This window comes from Trachurus japonicus, chromosome 16 (assembly GCF_045865225.1).
Source record: "Trachurus japonicus isolate A0001 chromosome 16, Traja_1.0".
Taxonomy (NCBI): Eukaryota; Metazoa; Chordata; class Actinopteri; order Carangiformes; family Carangidae; genus Trachurus; species Trachurus japonicus.
Genome location: NC_140922.1, coordinates 14,218,146 through 14,242,554, shown reverse-complemented (window position 1 = coordinate 14,242,554; position 24,409 = coordinate 14,218,146). Strand labels below are relative to the sequence as shown.

Below are 24,409 nucleotides of genomic sequence, written 5' to 3'. Positions count from 1 at the left end.
CCCACAGAAAATTCAGCTCAGAGCACTGCTCATGTTAATGTAACCTATGTCAAAGTGCAGCAGCTCTTTAATGAAAAAAGTAAAGTTGAAAACTGCAGTCATCCTGGCATATCAAAATTCTAGACAGGAACAACACTAAACTCATTTTGCTACACGATCAGAATGTTGCACTTGTTATTAGCAACTTTGCTGATGTGCTTTTTGAATGGCTTTATTCTCCAGCGTATGCTTTATTTACATTGTGAGGTTGACTGCCTCTCTATGGGGGGAGTAAAATGCTGCAGTGATGTCCTGTGGGAGTCTGAAGCCACCGCTGCATGTTTATAAATGTAGTGCCCCGTGTCCCTCTGGGATTCAAGTTCGTACTTTCAAGGTCCCACTGGGAAAACTGGCTGTGCCTAGAAGGATTTGCTAAACGTTTGCTCCTGTGCCACAGTCATCTTTTTAACCACGCATACTCAGATTTTAAAATTCATAACCATAAAGCATCAATTATGTTTGACCTACACCAATATTTATAAGGCTTTTGTTTTTAAAACATATAATTTCACTTTTAAATCCACTAAAAAGTAACTGTTCCATATTAATATCAGTTGCCACTTTGGCTGTGAAGGTGATGGATGCATCATTTTCGGAAAACTGCTGCACATGCCTGAAGTATCCTCACCATAATCGGGGTGAATAGTGCCGGATAATGGTGAAGATACACACCGCTGCAAATGACATGAGCAGAATTTGTATGCAGCCATTGATCCTCCGCTGTGAGACTTAATGATTTCAGCGTGTTTTGTCCATGGACGTAGTGGGTGGCAATCCAGTTGCCAGGAGGGGTTCCGAGTGTAGGTTATTTCATTTCCATTTGTTGGAATAACATTGATTTCAGATGTAGGATCCTCTTGAGTCTGCATCTGGTTGGAGGCTCACGATGTGACAAGAGGGTCCTTCAAAGAATAAAGGAGTCGCGACAAAGCGTTTTATTCTTCCTCCTCATGTTCCCTCTTCATCTCTCATCCTTCCCAGCCATTCTCATTCACACACTTCCTCTCAGGTGCAATTAATTCACCAGTGTTACTATAATAACTCTTGTCGTGCACAACACTCTGGCAGTAATTGATATGTAGGCACTGCTTCTGGGTGGAGCCATTTGCATTAAATTGTGTTAACTGATATGATAATGAATGTGAAAGGCCTGATGCAAGCAGAATGACTAACTGGAGATGGATGGCTATTTGAATTATACACAATAAGTAATATATTATATCAGGTCTCAGGAGTCCAGCGCTCTCCCTGCATTTGTTGCCTGTCTTTTACTTGGATCAGCTCGGGCAGCCTGGATATAAATAGTCTCACCTCATCTGGCTTCTCCTTTTTCATTTTCCTGCCATCGGTAATGTTTCCTCTTATACCTAACGATTAGAGGAGCAAGAAATATGTGAGAATTGATTTTAGGAGTGAGACTAACTGAAACACAGGAAGGTGATATTTTAGGTATTATTTAAACACTGGTATCTGGAAACAACAAGTGGCAAAATGCCTGCTCTCTCTCTCAATCTGTTTAGTATGCTGTCCGTATCTGTGCTTTTTACCAGACTGTCGATAATTAGCTCCTCAAGCTTCACCAAACTTTATTATTCTCCATTAACACATATGAAAAGCTTATTGCCTTTCAAATGAGTTATTACTGTGTGAAGGGCTTGGATGAAGATGGGACACCACAGTCGACTAAAAACAAAGATAAATTAGCTGCAGTGAAGTCAGTGACTTTATTTAAATTTAAATCATTTCTTAAGTCTAAAACATCATCATGCTTAAATAAGATACATATCTGATCCTTTCCCGCACACCCCTTTATGAGTCTTGAAATGGTTGACTTGTTTTTATTTTTAAAAGAGAGAATGATATGAGCTGACATGCAAAAGGACTTAATGGATTTTGTGATAAAATCCGATAAAAAAGAGCAAATATTTTTAATATTTGTTAGTGTGATCAATGTCAGCCTTTGTGGTCGGGATATTAGTGAATTTAGATCCTTTAATTTCCTCTGTAGATCACATTAATTCAAGACTCACTCAGTTTTTAATGCCACAGTGATCCTTAGCCTGATGTTGCCTAATACTAAAACAAATAAATCCATGCTGCCTCCACGGTGCACACAGATTTCAAATTTGAGAAAACTCTGGTATCAAACTGGTTTTCTGTATTGGCAAAGTCCCAGAGTTAAAGTATCAGAATTAATAAGTTGGGTTGGTACATCCATAATACTAACTACTGCATGCTGCTTATACAAACTTAATGGGTTTTTTTTGTGTAAATATGTGAGGTTACATTTTATTCCCAAATGATGCAGCTTCTGTCTGTGGCTATAGTCGATCTCTGAACACAATGTTCACTATGCAAAAGAGCTACCCTAAGGCAATGGAGCAAATAATAATACACCATGGACACTTGGAAGGTTTTGTTGTCCAGTTTCATCATATAATTAAGTTGATAAATGAACCAATCTCTCAAACCCTCCTCCAGGTCACAGCCAGTAGTTTTTAGTTTTTTTCATGATATTGATCTTTTACTTAATTGAAAAGAAAAGAAAATGGCCATCATTTTTTGTGATGACTCATCCTGCTATGACACATTTTGACAGACTGTTCTTGAGATTCAGAACCTACTTTTCATCTTCACCCTCTCCTCCAAAATGCGGAACAGAGGGATTAGAAGAGGAAGGCTTGGCTTACATGGGGATTCTTCACTGTCGTTGGAGAGAGGAGGATGATAATATGTCTGAGAAGATTATATGCGTGAGAAACAAAGAGCCCCCTGTATCGCTGGACGCGCTGGAGATGGAACATTTTCTCTGCTCGGACTATAAATGTCAGGCCAGACGGAGAGTTGGAGAATAAAGAGAATAGAGGTTACAGCAGCCTCTGAAATGAGAGATATTCGTATTGAGAAGTGCCTTGTGTGCTTTTATGGCATCTGTAGGATTACTACATTCGATTCCTCTTTCACAGACCCAGTCATTACTGTTTTTACTGCCTCCATCAAATCTGTTCAGTACCTCCTACCTTCAGAAATATTGACTGCAATTATAGAGTGTGAATGGCATAAAACCGCGGCTGTCTTTTGTGATCGTGATCAAAATGTGGCTCGAGTCGCGCTGGCCGCCGCTCGAAGCCTCTCAATTGTTTTGGAAAAGAATCCCACACCCTCCCGCCATTAAAAACTGAATATTTCCAACACTGGGAAAAAAATAAAAACCCCACTGGCGAGGTAGCTGGATTGTGGCATCCTGGTCCCTGCTCTTTCTGTGTTGTTTGTAATTGCAGTGAAGAGCATGTCCCTCCGAGGAACACTCCCAGGTTGTTACAGCTAATGACTGCTGGGGGTTCTCCACAAGGAGCTGTCTGACAGCATTTGCTCAGATACTAATATCAGACGACGATGGGAACGAGGACGATGGCACGCATTGTAAATTGTCGCCACACAAACGCAACATGTGTGAATAAGCTTTGGCACGGCCGCTTGGATGCACACCATCACGTGTGTGCAGAGTATGCAGACTTCTACCGTAATTTGCAAGTTGAGTAATTGATTTATGTATGTAAGGAAACATGAGGCAGCCCTGTTTGGATAAATCAGCTGCTTTGCCATCTTGTCAGTTTATGTGAGTTTTGAGGCAGTGCCATTAACTGAAATCTGGAAGCGCTGCATCAGTTTTATTGTGACAGTACAATTATGAAGTTCCAGCTCCCACTGCTATGTGGGTTGCATCCCCGTCACCTTGCTAAGGGCCACAGTCTCTAAAGGGAGCAATAGGAAAAGCCATAATCGTAACTTCAGTGAAAACTCATATTCTTTTATATGCTTTGCTTGTAATGTTTTTCATTGCAGAGAAAACAGGGAATTTGAAAAAATCCAACTTGTGGGAAACAGCATTTCAAAGGTTTTCTCATGAACGCTATTTCTGTATAGAGGCAACGTCGCTCCTTTCGTCCTCTGATGTGTTCTTTTTGAGGTGGCAGGGACGGTCTGTGATCCTCAGCTGGATGCTCCTCAAATGGGCTGCAGCACGCTCACCCAGAAACATCTGTGGGATTTGAGAATCTCTTTCAGGGCAGAGGAGTTGTCCCAGCACATGTTCCCAGTTACACACACACATACACACATACTGTACACACACACATGCGCATGCACTTATTGTACGCTCTAGAACTGGGTTCAAATAATTGGGTTTTCTAATTCAAATGGATGGTCATACGAATAATCCAATATCAATTCACAAAGTCCTGAGATTGATCTTTTTAATATTTGCCCTTTATAATCTATGACCTTTTCTTGTGAATGTGTGAAGCTGTAACCCCATTAGTCTCATACGACCAGCTTTCTCGCTCAACAAGATCTGGCCACATGAGAGACAAAAACATGGCAAGCGTGGAAATGTGGCTCCACTGATGGCACTGGCAAGCGTATAAAGGCCAATGCGTGGTCGATGGAAAATAAAGAAGACAAAGAAGACAAAGAAGAGCTAAGAACAAAACCAAGTGCAAAATATGCAAAAGGAATCTGACAGAAGAGAAATCTGTGTGTTTCTGTTTGCACCGGAGGACTTTATCAACATACATAGCTACCTATTTTTTCTTGAGATGTTGAAATGAGACGACAGTTGGTCACATTAAATTAAAAAGTGCTGTATGATCCATTCTTAATGTAAACATTGATATTTTAATGGTGCAAAGTTTAGCAGTAGAATCTCTCATTGAACCAAATTGTAAATATCCTAAACTGAATAATTTCAGTTCCCTGTCACACACATTCCCATTGTCAGGCTGTTCTCAAACTGAACACCCACCTCTCACTCATTTGCTCACACTGTCCTCCCCTCTCCTTAAAAAAAAAAAAAAAAAAAGTCTAAATAATCCACCCCTGCCGTACTCTTTATTATTTCATATAGTCAGCTGTAGCATGATTTTGAGATAAAGATAAAGATAAAATGGCAGTTTTCTTCTTGAGCTAGTTGGGGCCTTATAAATGCCTACACTCACATATGCTGCAACAGAAATGCAGAACTACACCAAGATCTCAGCAGCGATTCCCTAGAGGGGGAAGCTGTTTGTGGCAGGACAGGAGCAGCCGAACATCAGCTACCGCTACCCCGGCCTGTGCTCATTGCTGTAGGCGTATACGCCTCTGGGTGTGAGGGTGTCTGAGTTTTTTTTTTTCTCTCCAACTGAAGTGTCTGCTAGTATGTCAAGACACACCATCTAGAGTCCCCTACATTGTGTACTGAAACTATCCACATCAGGTGCTCCGCAGGCAGACAGCCTCACACTTTACAGCCCCCCCCCCGTTGAGTTACTGACTCTCCTCATAATCCTGTCCTCACTTACTCTGTCAAGAAAAGTTCTTGAACAAACACACACAGGCGAGCTCGCTGCAGAATACAGCCAGCCAATTAGAAGCTAATCTAAGGATGCACAACAATTTCCACAATGCACTCGGCCTATCTTGTTTTAATTGAATTAGGAGAGGAGCGAAATAAAGCAGATATTCCCTCCACATTTCTTGGAGCTTGATTACAAAAAGCACAGACTATTAAAAATTCCAGCGGCGGGGTCAGAGTCGAGCTATCTCCTGCTACGATTAGAGGACCAGATAACCAAGATTTATTAGCCAAACATCCCGACAATTAATTAGGAAGTGGGGCTAGACTAATCCTGTTTCCACGGGCTTTAGCGGGTCGAACCTGCTTACACTACCAAGAGGAGCCGAAGAACACTTCAAAGACGAGGCAAATAAGGGGAGGCTTAAATCAGCACCCACGTATGAGTGCATGTGTTGATACAGTATCATTACTGTGTCTGTTGCTTGCATTTGTGAGCGCATCAGTGTGTGTGTGTGTGTGTGTGTGTGTGACTGTGCGTCTATCCTGCATGTGTTAGAATGATACCCTACAGCAATTATTAGCAATGTGTATACTGTATATGAGTGGATGGACACATGCACATGCACATGCACAGCCCAGGCCTGCTTGTTTACAGTGCAGCTGTAAATCCACCTTCTGACGTCTTAAGTGTGAAGGTTTAGCCCACTCCTCAGTTCAAAGACTCGTCTCTAATGCTGCTGGCTTTCGGGTTCCTACTTTTTTTTTCTCTTTTCTTCCCCGTGGCTCTGCTCGGCTTCATCTCATGGAGACCTCGTGCCCTGAGAGGCTCGGCAGATCGCAGCTCTTTACAGAAATGTACAGTCGGCTGTCTTTGTTCCGGGAGTGTTTGGCATTTGGTCCCACAAGACCTCTGGCTCTTTAAACGCAACGCTCACCAGCTAGCAGATGGTTGGGAAACTTTGATTTGGTTATTAGTAAGCCAGCCACTTAGGGACTGGTGCTATTTTTTGATTAAAAAAGTCGAGCTATAAGGCTGAGCGGAACTTAGCAGGGGGATCAATGGTATAAGCACATGTGGGCTGGAGTCTTACACGGTCTTCGGTCAAATCGTGATAAGGAGCAGTTTAACTGAGGGTTTGTCAGGGCCGTGTATAATAGGCATCTAGGTTATGCAATGAGTTGAAGTAAAATGATACCTGACCATATGGTGCAAAACCCTTGGGGAAAAATACAAATCTCTTGTCATGGCATGTGTGCTGAATCTCTGCCTCGTTCCTCTGACAGTAAGCTTTTAGATTACTCCTGTCTGCATGACAAAATGTTGGCATATTGTTAGCTCTATGTCTGTGTCTGCATGAAACACTGTAACAGACAGTCATGGCAAGTCAGCTTCATATTAATATACTGTAGCCCAGTATCATGAATTCTCAGAGGAGGCTTTATAATCACTTCTTTAGGTAGTTTGATCAATGTCCTGGAGAAGTCCTGGAAATGTCCTTGTGGTGAAGAAGTCCCCAGACAGGCTGAGAAAATCTGGACAGGGAATAAAGCTCCCCTCAGCTGTCCCGTGTAGGGGATTTCGGTCCACAGGACACTCGTACTGCACAGCCCCCAGGTGAGAATAAGGGTCATGGTGTGAAACTAAACACAGACGTGTGTGTACATGTGCTAAAAAAAGCACATGCATGCTCAGCAGAACTGCTCTGGATAGCAAGAGGTTACAAACAGACTCCTTGAGCACCAGGTAAGACCTCTTCCTGTGCACCTGTCCGGGCCTGGTAAACTAAGGTCTAACAGAGTTATTTCTGAGTACTATACTTCTTGGCTGCATATACCTCGGAGCACAGTCGGTGGATCCTTCGGTCTCTGTCCATCTGGCTCTATTGTTGACTGCAGACAGACTGGCTGATGAGCGCAGCCTGGATGTAGAAGCAGAAATAGGGCCCTGAGCTCGCAGGAGCTCCCTTAGGCTGGGGCTTGGCAGGGCTTTTCAGAGCTGCTCTCTCACAAACCCTCTGAAAGCGAGCACAGTAGTCTCCATGGTTGCCTAATGGCCATGCTGCTGCTCTTCAGAGTTTGGCAGTTGACAGTTTCTGATCCTTTTTAAGCAAGAGGTGCAGATAAAAGCCTGGCAGACAACAAGGAGAAGTAGAGTCTGAGTTGTCTGTGGAGATTTTAAAACTAGGAGAGTCTGGGTGGAAAAAAAAAGGTTTTGTGTGCCGTGATTTATTGATTATTTTAAAGTGAGCTTTGTAAAAAAAAAAAAAAAAAAGATTAAAAAAAAATACAGTACCTTTCCAGAAAAACTGGAGATGGCTATACCAATGTTCTGTAGACGTATCACTTTGCAAACTTTGCGTGCATGAAATTCCCACATGGCGTGCTGACAACAGAAAATGGATCCTCTGAAAACTGACGGTACAAGAGGAAGGCAATATGCTCATGTTCAGAAGTGATTGTTTTCTTATTTCTCCATGGGCCATTTACAAGGACACACTGTATCATCAAAATGCAGATTAAGTAAATACGTGTTTGTTTCACCATGCATTGAATGTAAATTCAGCTATAGCTCCAGTCCAAGAGGGCAGTAACATGCAAGAGGACAAACATCCCAATACTGGACTAACCCATCATCTGTGACCAGCTTTAATTAATTCCCTCAAGGTATGCGTATAGAGGAGAAAGAAATAAGAGAATAAGACTGCAAAACAGAATTTAATCTTGGGAAAGGGATATTAAAGAGAGAAAAACAGGAAGGAAAGCATAAGGATGGCAGATTATATGCAGCAAAATGGGGAGAAACCAAGAGAAAGAGAAAAGAATATCGAGTCCAAATTTGTTTTCTCTCTGTCTGGTTTAATCACTCCTCATTGTATTTACTGTGCATAGTTGCGTACCTAAGGCGGTGTGTTGGAAACAAAGGCTCAGTGAGTATTTGGCTTTGCAGCCTTGCTGCATTTCTGTCTTTTTTTGTTGTTGTTTTGTTTTTTTCTCTGAAGGTTTTTCCTTCCCTCTCCTAGTCTCTTTGTCAAGAGAAGGATGTCACACCACAGACAGGTACCACAAAGAGGGCCAGGGAAAAAAAAAAATCACTCTGCTCTCAGCCAGTAGAGGTGGTAATCGATGGGAGGTTAAACAAAAACAGAGGAAAAAAAGCATACTTTCTGCCAAGCTTTGGAAAACAGGAACCACTTTCATGCTAAAGAAAAAGTGTGTCTGTACTGGCTCAGCTTTTCTGTTACATTCAGAGAGCAGTGAGAGGTGACCACAGATGATGGACACAGTACAAAGAACAAAATCATAAATGACCTCTGCATATCTTACCTAAGAGAGTAATTGTAGCACTTATTGTTTTAAACATGGTTTTGTAATTAGTCACCACAGTTTCCATAGAGTTTTGCCTCAAAACCGTGCACACTCACAGAGGGTGTTTTCTCTCTCTCAGGCATCTCTCATCAACTGACAAGTACAGTCACTGAGCAGCGCTTATGATGCTGCATCCATTAATTTGCATAAAACATCTCGAGAATACCCCAGTGAATTCCTCACTGTTTGCATATGCAGGCACATATTTTCCAACCAGTTGTTCTTTGCTGGTACCATATAGCTCGTGTGGGCAGAGCTGCTGTCATTTCAGCTCCTCTCTAAACATTTTCAGTGTCTGTGTGGACTGGTCAGTTACAAATCTGGGACAAAATTTGTAACAATAAGGCTAAGGTGTAATTAATTGCCCCCAAAGCCTCCTTTTCTAGTCAGGTGACACAGTTCCCATGGCAGTGGTGTGGTTCAGGCTGGCTCACTGGTATAGTTTGTCTTTATTTGCTGAAGATAGTGATATTTCTGCCTCCAGGCTACTGTTGATACTTGAAACAGACAACAATTTAGTCTTGGAGCAGGGTTATACTTGAACATTTTGGAGTGACCAATCCACAGTGTTGCAGTTCCTTGGGAATCATAAAACATATGTGTGTATTGTTTGAGGAAAATGGAATTCAGTTTGTGTAGCCCACAGTGGAGAGAAATACATGTGAAGAAAAAAATGAACAGTAATAAAAAGTATTTAGGTAAAGAAAAAAATTAAAAACAGTAAAAAAAAAAAAAGATTATCAAGAGTAACCTTGATGGTTTTTGATAGAGGTAAACTAAAGCTGCAACTAATCGTTCACATGTGTAAGTAACTAATGATATTAACAGCTCTGTTTTCACAGTCACTATAAGCTGTCATGATGCTCTAACTGTCATGAGCATGTTAACATCCACGTTTTTTATGACAATTTTCAATTTGTACATAAAAGCAGAATCTGGCAGTTGGGAAAAAGTCATCCAAATATTGCAGGAAAAAGTTGAAATATAATGAAAATATGCCATAAAAGCAAAAATGTCACAAGGCATGCAGCCAATTAAGACATTCAATAAATGTAATACAGCCAGGTTTGTTTTCATTGATTAAAAACAACAACAACTAATATGTAATTTGGTTTTATTAATTGCTTTCATCTCTGCAAATTCTTAAGAACTGCAGGCTGCATTCTTGGTGGGGGCCAAGGTCAGGGCTACAGTAGCTGTCACAATGATGAGTGGGTCTTACTGAGATAGAACGTCTGCGCACCAAACAGGAGGGGATTGACAGTTAATCACAAGCACATTACACCTCTGGGATGGGTGGAAGCTGCAGCCTCCTGCCTTTGGCTCCAGCCCGCCCGTCATTATGATGGCTCTGCGGCCTATCAGTATCTCCCTCAGATTTATCTATCTGACTCTAGACTGTGGCCTCGTCATGGGTTGAGCTTGGCACCTGTCCATCCATCCATCAGCCTCTAAAGTTCTCCTGTGATGCAGTGGGCAAAAATCTCTCCCTCTATACCGCCCCCACCACCCCCACCCTCCCTTGCTGCCACAATGGCAATGCCATTTTTCTCTCTGTTCATTCAGTCGGCACAACTAAATAAATGCACCACAATGTCCGCGGATGTGGTGACGTGGCGCTTACAATACAAATCTGCAGAGCTGCAGACACTTTGTCATTGTTGGAGCACTGTAACTGTGTTAACATCCACTAGGGAAGAGGCTGGCAGAGTTTATTGGGACCTAAGTGTTTTGGGAGGGATAGTGTGGGTGGACAACTTTGCTGATGGCACTGGTGAAGGCTCTTTAAAACAAGCCGAGTAATTACTAAAAAGCATGCTGAAGGCCATTTAAGCTGCAGCTGTTGACAACACTGTGACACGAATTTCAAGATTAGGTGTATTTGTGTGTGTGTGTGTTTGCGTGAAGATCGTATGTAGGGCTGTTTTGCTTGAATGGCTTATTATGCTGATTTATCGCTGTTGACTCTAATATCCTGGGATGTAGTGTGCCTACAGCCATACAATTAAATCACTACAATGTTGACTTTGAGTGCAGCTTTAGAAACGACAAATATCTTTCAAATGCATGCGGCAGCATGACAATTTTGTTTCCCTGTCATACAATAAATAATTCTTATGCATGTCTGCATTTGCCAACTGCCATTCATTTCCCCTCGTGACTAGATCATTAGCTTTGTGTCAAGACAGATGACCAAACCATGGTGTGTGTTATTATGCAGTTGCTCCCTCCATCCCTGGAAGCCTCTCAATTTACCACAGGGCCATGTTGCCATGCTGACATGTTAATGGGATCAGTCATTGATAACAAGGAGCTAATGAAAATCTAATCAGAAAACTATCCTGGAATCGCTTGGTTGTCTTCTCCTGCTCTGAATGTCAGAGACACAAAGCTGCTCTGCCTCTCTCCTGTGTCCTGCGAGAAAGAAAAAAAATCAGTTTCAAGTCTCATTACCTGGTATAAATTGCACTGCCATCTTGAGAAAAGAGAGAAATATCTATTCAGCTGTTTATTTATTTATTCACTCATTCATTTTCTTTACCTCTTGAATCCTTCCTTCCTTTTTTTTTTTTTGCTTTCAGGTCTAAAAATTACCCCCAAAATATTTCAGAAAGACAGGAGGAAACCCGTCAGACAGGTTGACTTTCCATTGCAGCAATGTTAAATTTAGCTCTCGAGTTAGAAGCAGCTTACAGGTAATGAATTAATAGAGAGCCCCATTAATTCATTCTATTTTATCCCCCTCTTGGGCTGTTGAGAGGCAGGACAAAGAGTAGGTCAAGGCTCAGGCCAGGGTAATTTCTTAAGTATCCCAACAGAGAAAGGTCAGGTGGATCTGCACCTGGGGCATTAAACTTATACTTATTCAACAATTAAGGAAACACAGAAAATTCACTTTATCATATAGTTGCACTGTCATGACAGAGGACAGTGTGTTTTCTCTCCTCTGTCCAGCCAGTATGGCTCAGGGGAACAGCTAACTGGGATGAAGCCCTAAAGGCCTGGATGCTGCAGTGCAACTAAACGGCCGAGCTTTCCAGAGGAATGTGTGAATGCCCTGTAGGTGTTAAATGTAGGACAGCCATGCAAAGCCCATATGTACATTGTCTTGAGCTGAATGTCGCACCTGCGCTACAAATGTGCATATGTTCAGCAATTACTTAAACATGCATATGCTGTGATATTATGCTTGTATTCATTTACAAATGTCTCGGCAAACATATCAGCATCCCTATTCTCTTTTTAGCCCCCCTTTTTAGCATGGTGTGTTTTATTCTGCGTATGTAGGATGAAACAGGTCACAAAGTTAAATAGACGTGGAACTTATTCACTGCGAACTGCCTTGATATGACTTTAAGCCGAAACAGGAAATCATTACATTTTAGCAATTTAACCGATACATATATTTCACTTTCACTTATGGAGAGGATTCCCTGTCTATTGATCGTGATGGATGGTGATATAAAAAGACCTATGAACCCCCAGTGAAGCGCAGCACTTATCAGTATTGTATTTTCGGTTATGAAAGCCCTAGGCTAATTGTGTTATAGGGAGAAAGCATGTCTTTTCGAGCTGTGCAATGTGTTCTCAGAGGGTGATGACTGGCTGATAAAGTGCCGCTGAGTGCTCGCGGGGCGAGGTTTATGGGTTTTCCGCAACACCCTGGAGCCACAGCCTGAGCATGGACGACAACAGGGTCTCAGTTTCTTTGTCCACATGGTCAGAATGTATCCTTTCTCAGCTTCCTGGCCTCTGTTTTGCGTTCCAGAGGGACGCAGCTGACCAGTCCGGCATATCACAGCACAGCCAGCCGTCTGTCGCCTGCACACCATGATGCATCGCATTCCCTTATCGTAGCGTAGCACAGATGCAAATTAGAGAGACATTTGCAGGTGATTGCTGTGCCACTGGAGCAATGAGCATGCACATAAAAAAGCTTTCGATAGATAGCCTCTCCATGTCTCTGTTACAAACATGTCTCTTCTGATTACCCCTCAGTTCATTTATGATGCCAGTCTCAATCTGCTGTATACAGTTTCTTGCTGGCCTGGACACCTATGACATGTTCATTCTGCAGAACAGCAGTGCAGGCTTGCACTTTGACCAGGCAGCTAATGGTGATACATGGTTCATTGGTGAGATACTATTTTTTTCTTACAGACAAAATTAATTAGGACCTCTCGGTTATCCAGTTTGTCTGTCTGCAATAGAGGTTATAGCCTGACCACATGGTTGATTTCATCCCTGACCAACCTTTAGAGCCCCGGGGGTGATCTTATCCTCGTTGTCAGGCGCACACACTCACTGATATGGAACATGTTGTGTAACAAAATACTGCTGTGTGTAAGTTGATGCCGCAGGTAGCAAGCTCCTGTAAACTCAAAGCAAATAGATGGGAATCGAGCATGAACTCCCTGATGTACAACTGTGTTTTAAATTTGCTGAAATTACACTGTCAAACAATGAACACTGATTACACAAGTCATATTTTATTTTCCACTGAGGATATACTCAATTTAACCAAAGACTACAAGTGGCCCATTGTTTGCTGACAATACTCTGGGTTTCTGTAGGTGGAGTACTTCTGCCGCAAGACCTTCTCTCCAAATCATATTTCAAACTGCTGCAGCTCTAGTTTCTCAGTGACTAACGGCTACATTTTGAGGGAATCTTATGAATTTTAAAAGTCCAGAATACATTACATACACATTAAGACCATTTTTTTGCAATTATTCTATTCATTTGCATTTCTGGCAGTTAACGCTGAACTAATCCCTATTAATGACTTATTAATTTCAGTCATATGGTCAAGATCTACTCTAGAGTGTGAAGGATTTTCTTTAGTTTTTTTTTTTTTTTTTCCAGAACTGCATCATCTGTGCCTTTCTGTTGCTCAGACAGACAGCTGGTGTTGACAGTCACTATTGGCCTACACAGAAGATATTCTTTTGTTAATCCTGAATCAACCCAGTGTCGGTTTGTCTTAAGAAAAATAAGACAATAATAATAAGCAGTACCACTATTATTTCCAAGATGTCTTTATTATTATTAGGCTTTGCATATGGTTTTCTCTTTTACCCTCTAATACAATCTATAAGTGTTTCCTGAACCATAATACCATAATACCATAATAAACACTGTACTGGTATACCTATTGTCGCTATGGTTACAAACATAAGGCTGAAAAACCACTTCATTAGGTTTAGTTGCACAACAAGTATTTATTTGGGGTTAGAAGATCATAATTGTGTTAACACTTCTACTTATTGTGATCATTATTACATCACATTAAAAACAAATGTGGGTCATAACGAACTGCTCAACAAACCGCTAATGGGCAAGATTTTTTTTTTACTGTAAGAGTCTCCTCAGTTGACAGCATGGATGGTCAGCCATGTGCATGCAATGCTGAGAGTATGTAGGACTACGGTCCCTAGAGCTAAGTCCATTTTAGTTGTTCTGTGTTCAGTTTCTTCTAAAAACACTTTAAATTGCATTTTGATGAAAGGAGGTGGATAAATAAAGCTTGATTGAACGATTTATACAGTGATTTTACTGATAAGCGCACTTTCAAGCACTGAAGATGGATCACAGGTGCTGTGAGCAATGCTGCAAAATGACAACTATTGAGTGTTGAGTGTCAATTTTGAAAGTTTTGTTAGGGTTAGGCTAATTGTTTTTGGAAGTTGTCTAAGGTAATGATTGGCAGTTACCATCAGCATGTCTGGCTTTCTTCTTCCTCTGCACAGACACCGAACAAGAAAGCCTCTTTGGAGTTGTAATGCGTTAAGACAAATAGACTGAGACATAAAAAGTGTTCATCTTCCTTCCCTCCCTCCTTCCTTTTTTTTCCTCGTGTCCACTCATCTGTTTCTCTCCTGGACAGATCTGGTAGTTGATCCCTAACAGCCCAGAGGACAATTCAAAAGGTCAGCGCAAGCAGACTGTTGAGAAAATGTACCTTTCCTTCTCCTCCCTGTCCTCGGAAAGAAGACAACAACACTTGCTGACGTTGCCTTATCTACCTCAAACGCTGGAAGGCACAAGCTTCATCTACGATAGCACCCCTTGTATTTCATTTACTTTCTGCTTGAGCATCAGTCCTGAGCTGGCCCCCCTACCCTCTCCCTCTCCATTTCTACCCAGTGTGCACCGGGTCGTCCCCAGAGGTGTGGGTAATGGTCCACTGGCCCTGTACTTGAGGCGATAAAGACCTGCAGAGACACCAGTCACAGCTCAGAATGAGAGGATAAGATGGAGTTAAGAGGAGAAATTGAGGATGAGTTGTTAAGAGTGTGGACAAAAGAAAAACAGTGGGGAAAAGGTTAAGAGTGCCCTGCGGCGCCGTGCAGTCTAATTCAATACTTTACTTCCTGTCACCTTTTGGTCTGTTTTTGCATTTTAAATCGAGGCTTCGAAGAACAATGAAGTTGTGAAATGAGGACACGGAGCATAGATGACTAAAATGCTTTAAAGTCCTCCAAATTGGATAGACTGTGGATAGATGAAAAGCAATAGGTTGATGAAGTGGATACTCGTCCATTATTAACATTTAGAAGTGAATGACAGAAGAGATGTCATTTGATATTGATCTTCAGTCAATGAAAAATACCACAGCCAGAGGGGCAGATTGTTTCAAAGAACAGAAAATGTCAATACCTACTGTGCACTGCTTTGAATATTTTAAGGTTGTTGAAGGGAGAGGGAGAGAAAGAGAGAGAGACGCTGCTTGATGGATTACGGCGGTGATAATGAAAAATGATATGAATGGGAGAGAATGAGTATGACAGAGGTGGAGCTGTGAATGATAGAGTGAGTAGGGGGGTGAAAATGAGATTAGGTTCCGCACTTGAGGTGGTGTGTCAACCTTGGCAATGGAAAACCTTCATGACCCGATGCAAAGCTGGTAGGCCGCTCTATTGATCCAGCTGCCATGGTGAAGGCTCCTGCGCAGCCAATGCTGATGTTTTCGCTTGTTTAAAATGGTGTGTGTGTGTGTGTGTGTCTGTGTAGAAACATGTGATCCGTTGGCGTAAATGTCAGATTCTAATTAAAAGAAAATGCAAATATGTCATTTACAGTACATTTGCAGTCCATGACTGCAAAAAGACGCCCAAGATTGAATGTATAATAATAATAATAATAATAGTATGAAACAGATTTAAAACATGCATTTTCCTTTTTTGGTTGGAGCAGAACAAAGTGTAAACATAACTCTGCCTAATTTTATAATCTAATTGTAATTGTATTTTCATTATGATCTTGGTGACTGCACTTGTTTGTGTTGTTAGATGAGAAGATTGATTTCACTTTCTCCTTTGTTAAAATGTTGTTCATAGCAGCATGAAAAATTAAGGAATTTGTTCAACTGCTGGTTTTACATTCAGCCACTTGTGGGGCTGTAAGAGTAATTTTTTTTTAGTAAATGCATGTGATTCTCTCTAATGTGGAATAAAACATAATAGACATTTAATACCATGGTTAAAAAAAATACTTCTGCATGTTTAGAGGAAACCGTTGCTTTTAAAAAAAAATATGTGTATGAAGTCAGCTTCAGCCTCTTAGGAGAAATGCTGTCATTGTATGCCATTGCTGACAAAGGATAAAGTCTCGATGATATCTAATTATTGCTTTGTCCCTGTAATAAAAGACACTCTAATTGTCATTGTGGGTATACAGCAAAATTATGTTTGTTAAGTCTCAGAGACCAGCTGCTGTATACAAAACAAGATAAAACAAGACAAATGCATGTTCCATTAAGAAGCAGACTTGTCTGTCCTCTCTGCGGGTTTCCTATCAAAGCCTCTGTTTTTCTATAACTCCAGGCTCCAAGGTCAGAGGGGCAAAACACCAAAGAATCAAAACAGAACTTTATTTGGCATTTATTTATGGGTAATAAACACATTAACTTGTAGTGTTAGAGACAAAGCATTTATGCCTGTGATTGCAGTGTGTTCTTCTGAAAGCTCTCATTGCTCTGCGAACAATTTCACTGCATGATGAGCCAATTTTATAGTTGTGAGCTGTTTTTTCTCAGAGAGCGAGACCAGACATCGGCGGAAATGACAGTGCTAATATGCCTTTAAGGCCAATGGCCAGAGCTCCACTCTGTCCTCAATTTTTCACTTAACTTATTTATTTACTTATTTATTTCTGCTGAAGGTTATTGCGGACAGCAGCAAATATATAAGGCTGGGGAGGTGGAATAGCATCCTCAGAGATTGAGTCTGAAATCTCACACGACCTTCTCAGGAGAGAGCACAGGGCAGAATGAAGACACCTGGTGAAAAGACAAACCTCAAAGCCGATGTGCTGCAAGTCGGTCGGGGTTGAGACTAACAGTAATGGCACAGCAAGCAGCATCAAGGACGGATCTTAAACCCTAACACAGCCATTGATCCCATTATATTCAGACCTCTGGTCCCTCTAGTTTCTGCTGTACTGGAGATTACTTGGACTCTGTCCTTGGATGACAGAGGAACAAAGCTTTCCTGAATGGGAATCACACAGAGAGAGGCTCGGCTCGTTTTACACAAGAGAAGTAGGAAAAGTATGCTTCAGGCTTCTCTGCTTCTTTGATGTTGTATCCTCTGTTTTATTTTTACCCATTTTCTCATACTAATTCTACACCTTACTTTCACTATCATTTATTTATGTTTCCTGACTCCGTGTTTGTGACCTAACCTGATCAATGCTCCACGACCCAGACCCCACCCTCTGTTTATCATCCTCCTTTCCTTTCTTTGTCTGTTGCGGTTTGCCACAGATAGTGTCACCTACAGCCTGTGACCAGGTTGTAGTCCAGCAGTGCTCCGTATGAATTATGATGTGCTGGATCACTCCTAATCTTGTTATGGATGTTCTTTTGCCCTTGGGAGGGGCATCAATGGATGAATGGAACTTTATCAGATTTCACAGTGCTATGGGGTGTAATTCATGAAAGATGCGGTCGTATGCATGTGTGTGGGACATGCATGGAAGCACTAAACACGACATTTTGATTTTTTTTTTAAATTCCATTTTCCAACATTTATATTTTAATAAAAATATAAACATGGAATACAGAACTATGAAAATGTCATGAAAACAAATAAAGACTGTTAATGAAATGTAAAAAAGAAAACACATCAATTTGATCTGTGCCTAAAGAAAAAAAATCTGATAAAGGTGAGTTTTAAAAATTCACTAAAAAGATACTAGTTTGCTCAGAACCAAATATGCTCATATACTGTATGTAGTTCAAAGCTGGGCCAATACAAAAGGCCACCTGTGGTAATCAAACCATTTGATCGACCAAGATGGAGACCCCTGCCTGAGAATCAATACCCTGCAACTCACAAGGGACTGTCATGTAGCTGTGAGCTTGACCATGAAGAATATTAAAAGTTACTGTGATTCTAAAAATCACAGACAGAAAAGGGGAAGATGTTTTCTTGTCATGAAAGTCCCATTGATTTCCATTCAAGAGGAATTTAAACTGTGTGTGCCAACTAGTTTTCAAAAATATAGAAATTTATTTTGTTATTTTTTCAATAATAAATGCACAAGTTGTGGTGTAAGGGTGGAAAATAACAGTGGCTCTGATAATGATCCATGAGGAACACCACTATGCAAAAAAACGTAGATTAGCTTCTTGTTTTTTGGAGCCTGCCAACCAAAATAGTGGAGAGTGGTCATCTATATCGAAATAAGAGATTTATTAAAATTGTATGCTCAGGGAGGGCAGCAAACACAACAAGTTTTGATGACCTTGATATGAGCAGCCTGGGTGATGTGAAAGGAGGATTTAATTATCCAGGAAATCAGCAGTGTGCCCAAATGTTTCACCATTTACAATACCATTACACCTTAGGAGGTATAAATATAATAATTTGGTAGTTGCATAGTGTAAGTCTCTATATACTAAAGTTGCTCAGTACAGTAGATAATTTTGAGTAAGCCAGCAATCAAAGTTAGAAGAAGAAAATGTCAGTAGCAAATCAGTATTTGAGTTAAATGGATACTGCCCTCAGTTACAACAAACCATCCTTTTTACATTTTGTGTTTAAATTTTCAATAAATGTTTCATGAAGTTAACCTGACCTGAACATAAACTTACATTTTATATTAATAGATGCCAATAAAACATATAGCTTCATAGCTGGATATAGCTGAATGTAATTATCTAAACTGAGTGGGAGTAAGTATAGCAGAGGTTGGTCTACGAAGGAACATGTTGCAGCATGATATTTTGTCATGTATATTAGTTTATAAGAGATGAGTAAAATATTTTGTAGGCTGGAGCTGACTTCACTTAGTAAAACCGGTCTGTGAGAACTCTCCTGCTTGACAATCCTGTGAAGGCTAAAGTGCTGATGACATACTGAAGGTTACAGTGAAAGTGTACATTCAGTCAGATGATGATCACAAAGACTGGCAATGTCTAGTCATGGAGGACTTTCCTGTTAAGTCCAAGGATTTGTATGAGTGGCAGCAGCAGCGTCATTTCTTTGTGTGGGCCAGGCTGTCACTCTGACCTCTTTACTCTCTGAAAATGACATGGTGGAAAGTAACAGCTCTCCAGCTTCTTCTGGAGGTGCTTTTCAATGTGTCCCCACCTCAAGGTAAAGCTAAACTTGCCTTAAGGTTCATATCGACTAGTTCATCATTGCAGTACACATTCTCTGAGTTGTACCACTTCACAGGTGATCCTTTGACCCTTGCAAGGTCTTTTTTCTCTTGATCTTTTATCAGAAATCCATGTTTGTCTTGACACGTCATTTGCTGACAGGAAATTGAGTGGGTTTTGTTCTCCCTTTGTCATTTTGGTGCTTCCACAGAGCCTTGCAATCATGTGCTGTACTTTTCATTGTAGTCATGGTAGGAAAGGTTGAGCAGAGGGCCAGTGCTGAAAGACTTTACTTGTACCATCATCCCCCAAACTGCACTGGCATGCCGCACTGTCAGAGAATAACATGGTGAAAAATGTACATGAACATTTTCTGTTGTGTGCCTTATATCTGCTTATGTGTAATTACAGTACATACACATATCAGAGGTTCACAACAGTTCACAAAGGTTCTCAACAGAAATCAATACTTGAATGGATGAAACTTATAAGCAGAACTCATTTTGAAACAGTCCACCTCTTAATTGCTTGGCAGACTATTAATTGACTACTACTGTGAGTATTTGGACTATTTAAGTCATTTATTGAGAGTTGTACATTTAAGGAAATGACAAAAAAAAATCATTGGAATTGAGAGATAAAACCAACAAGAAACAAACAGGTTCAGGAGATTTGGGGGATTTCTCACTTTTGTTTTTCTGCTATTTTATACATTTATTAATTAAAATATTTCTAAGACAGGTAATTTGATTAAACAATTAAAAGTTAACTGATAATTACAATAATGACGATATATAACAACACACAGAGGAAATTGTGTTATGTTTTCAGAAAGTTTCTTCTACATTTCTTTTATTTCTCCTACATTTCTTTTATTTCTCCTTAAAGTTTTGATATTCATTCACTCACCTTTGTGTAGAGGACCTTCAATCTATCACAATGTTTAATTCAAAGATATATTCATACATCATGCGCACACATATGGCATCTTATTAAATACAGTATATGACTTCACCTGTCTTCGATCTGAATCTCAAAGGAAGGTTAAAGGGCAGCACTGCGACAGGTTTGTGTATCCTCATCTGACACTGTAATAACTTGTAGAGGCAACACAAAGGTGTTAATAATGTCTATATATAAAACAAGCACCACACATCCAGGATATAACCAGCACTGAGGACAGTACGGCTGCAGCTCCTCAGCCCTTTGCTATTATTTTATGAGTCCCCCGTGGCAGTGGAGGGTGCAGGAGAGGAGACAGATTCTGAAAGATCTAATTAAGCAAAACGAAATGAGAGCACTGAGATTCCCAGCTCAGGACAAGACACAAATCAGAGGCTGTTGACAGTGGGCTGCAGGGCAATGGGGCTTTGCAGCAAAGGCCGCACTCTAGCCTCTAGATAATGACCGTCTCGACTTCTCTGTGGTCCTCAGTTTAAGTTTCTTTATAGCTTGAGGTTAAGGGTTGTGAATCTCAATCTAATTATGCAAAACATCAGCCTGTGATTTTAGGTGTTTTGTCTTATTTGCACTTAAAGTGTTTTCTCAGAAGTGGTGGGTGGTACTGTTGAAGGACCAGATGACTCCATCAGGTGTCTGGTTTTGAGCCTTTTCTACTAAAGGAGAGATAAAAGCAATTCTCTTCATGTCTGAAGGACAAATATGAGTTCTTTACTCATAACTCACTGCACTTATGTTTGAATGGTGAGTGGTTTAGAGGGTGGGAAGATGTTAAGGAGGATTGTGTGTGCTGTCTTTGTAGGGGATGTTTCCCAGTTTAGAGGTGCAGACTGTGTGGGATGTAAAGAATTCCTTCTCTGTCTGGCCATTCAGCATTCACATGCTATTACATCTGAGCGGAGAATAAATGTGTTCAGGACACCTGGCGCCAAGGCTGTGACTGTCTGGTCTCCCGGGCTCATTTCTGACTGAGAACAGAAAGACCTTGGAGTACAAAGACAACAGGCTTGATTATATGAGTACACAGGAAGGTCTCCCAACATTGTTGTGCTAATCATGTTAGCGGGCACAGACTCAAGGCAGGACAGATGCTAGGCAAAGGGCAATGGGGTTATGTTATCCTGATTAGAGGAGGCTTTGGGGGGGTTTTGTGAATCTAGTTTCCTACCTCGGCGTCACCTTCCAGAGGGAGAACTGCCATCGCTTCTTCCTCTCGCTCCGTCTGTCGGCTTTCCCTCCCATCCTTCACTGGTGCCCTGTGTTTCTCTCCAGCATTCACAAGAACTAGCGCCATAGCCAGCGCCGACTTTGTCTTTTTTTTCTTTCTTTTTTTTTTATTCAACAAGCCACATTTCCTTTTCTGTTATCAACCACCTACACACTCAGCAGTGGGCTGCTGAAGAATACTTTCATTTTTCTGCTTCTTGTACATTTACAGCACCTTGCTGAGTGGTTCAACACAGATTTGTTTCTTTGTGGCTAGTGGTCTGATCAGGACTTTTGTGGCAGATTTGAATGATCCACCGATCAGAGGAGGATCACAATATGAAGACTTTATTTGTCATGTAGCATAATTGATTCTTACTTTGTATTTTGGAGGGATAGTTCAACATTTTGGCAAATTCACCCATTGCCATAATGCCTATACAGTCATAGGAGTTGGTTCATTACCTTAAATTGTCGGTGCATGTTGTTTTGAGATCTGCGGGGCAGAGACGTGAGCTGCTCAGCTTGAGGTAACGGTACATTGTCCTCTGTCCCTCAAAACTCATCAAATACACAGTCCAACAGCTCCAAAACACTCTTGTGGAGAAGTTGTGACCTGCACATTCACCACACTATGAAATAATCAGTGTAATTATATAACATTAAGACACGAAGCAAGTACTCTGAACTACTTTTGAAATCACTTCGCCCAGCAGCCGTGTCTGGAATAGTTCCGACTATGCATTTGCCTCGAAAACAACTCAGTCTCATAATGTTACATTATTATTTCATACTGTGGTGAATGTACAGGTCACAACTTGTCCACAAGAGTGTTTTGGAGTTGTCTGATTGTGTATTTGATGAGTTTTGGGTGACAGGGGGCTATGTCAATTGTGTAAGCAGCTTAGTCTCTGCCCTGTGGATCTCAAATGCACCAATAATTAAGCAATATGACATGAGAGGGAGTGCTGTTGTACTGTATATCAGTACAGGTTGCTGATACAGTACAACAGCACTCCCTCTCGTGTGATATTGCTTAATTAGATGGACCACGCCAGGTCCGGGTTTTAATTTTCAGGTATTTTATAATTGTATTAGGGCAGCAGAGAGATGGGGCCGCTCCTGTGTGGAAAGCGTGGCTCTGATAGCCCCTGAACCTACAGCAGAGTGACAATGTCTGTAAAAAGTCCCAGTGCTGTTATACCGTATATCAGCACTCATTGAATGTCTCTTGTCCAATCAAATTACTTGGTCGGAACTAACTGTTGTATAATTAAAGATAATGAACCTACTTCTATGACTACAGGGATTATGCCAATAGGCAAATTTCGCAAAATGTTGAACTATCCCTTCAAAATACAAAGTATGAATCATCAAAACTATGAAAATACATGGAACGCTGTGAATAACTGATGCATTTCCTCTGCTCCTTTCAGGATCTTATATGTTGGTGAACTCCTCCCAGCATGCCGTGGGTCATCGTGCTCAGCTGCTTCTGCAATCGCTGAGTGAAAATGACACGCATTGTGTCCAGTTCAGCTACTTCCTGTACAGTCGCGACGGCCACAGTCCTGGGGCCCTGAGGGCCTATGTGCGAGTCAACGGCGGTCCGCTCGGCAATCCAGCCTGGAACGTGTCGGGCTCTCATGGAAAGCAGTGGCATCAGGTTGAGCTGGCTGTCAGCACCTTCTGGCCTAATGAATACCAGGTACCAGCTTTGTCATTCTCTTATTTCTCCATGTGATGATATATCCGATGTGTCTTCTTAACCCTCTGGGCCTGTGGAGCTTTGACGATCATTTCATGACGTGTTAATTAAACCTGATGCAGGGGACTTGGAATAGTCAGAAGTGGTTTTGTTTTTGTGATGAAGATCTGCAGACCCCATTGACCTACATCTTGTACAGCTAAAAAATGCTACACAGTAAGGCTGTGTTGATCAACACTCATTTTAGCCTGGGGGGAGGGGGCTGGTGTTAATTACTTGCATTTGCTGTTTAATTAGCATTGATTCCCTGGTGAACGTAGCCAATGTTAGCGCTCAAGGGCCCTAACTACTGCAGGTTCACATGGGTATGCCTGGTAGAGATTGAAACCTGCGTACGACGTATTTAGAAGAGTCTCGCAAACTATTCCATAACATAAAACTGACTGGCACCTGAGGGTGCTTCGTCTTGTTGTCTTGAGCAGTCAGGTGAGCAGGCTGGATATCCATCTATTAATCCAATTTCTTTTTTCTGCAAACTCTGCTGAGCTGTCAAAAAGTAATTAAGTTGAGTGGTGTGTATCCCCCCCCACCCACCACCACCACCACCACTGACTTAATTAAATTCTATTTGGGCCTGTAAGATCTGACCTTCACCATGTAAATAATACTCTTTTGTACAAACTGGGGTCAAGATGTAGTGTGACACTGCTCCACCGACATTGCATGATCTGAATAGAAGGTAAGCCATCTCAGGTCAACAGGAGTAAACATACACTCAGTAATACACTCACATAACACACCAACATCTTTGAAACAGCTTTATTGACGTGGTCCATGGACAAGGACAGACACAAAGTGTTAGAGCTCTTTAGTTTTAGTAGAGAGAAATATTATTTCGCGTCGAGTAAGTATCTACTACTTCTGGATAATATTAAATGAAAAACTTTGACCAAGGTAATTTTCAAGTTTGTTTTGTGTCATTTTAAAATATTTGTCATCCCATGAGCCTCAGTCTTAACTGGCACATCATCAGAGCCTCACAGGATTTGTACTTAAAGCAGAAGTAAGAGATTTAGTGGAGAAGTAGTTATTTTCCTTTTTCCTCCAGAGAGAAAGATAGAATTGATATAATTCGTGCCTGAACATTATTTATGAACGGGAAACCATCAGCTTAGTTTTGCAT

General features: G+C 41.1%; 1 protein-coding gene across 6 annotated transcripts in view; it reads left to right on the top strand.

The window, feature by feature from the left end:
* Nucleotides 1-24,409, top strand: part of ptprub (protein tyrosine phosphatase receptor type Ub) — a 155,503-nt gene that overhangs the window by 57,360 nt on the left and 73,734 nt on the right. For all 6 annotated transcript variants that reach the window (XM_085801775.1, XM_085801772.1, XM_085801774.1 and 3 more), the window contains exon 3: nucleotides 22,955-23,226. In XM_085801775.1, the coding sequence (XP_085657901.1) occupies nucleotides 22,955-23,226 (272 nt within the window). The remainder of the gene's footprint in view (nucleotides 1-22,954; nucleotides 23,227-24,409) is intronic.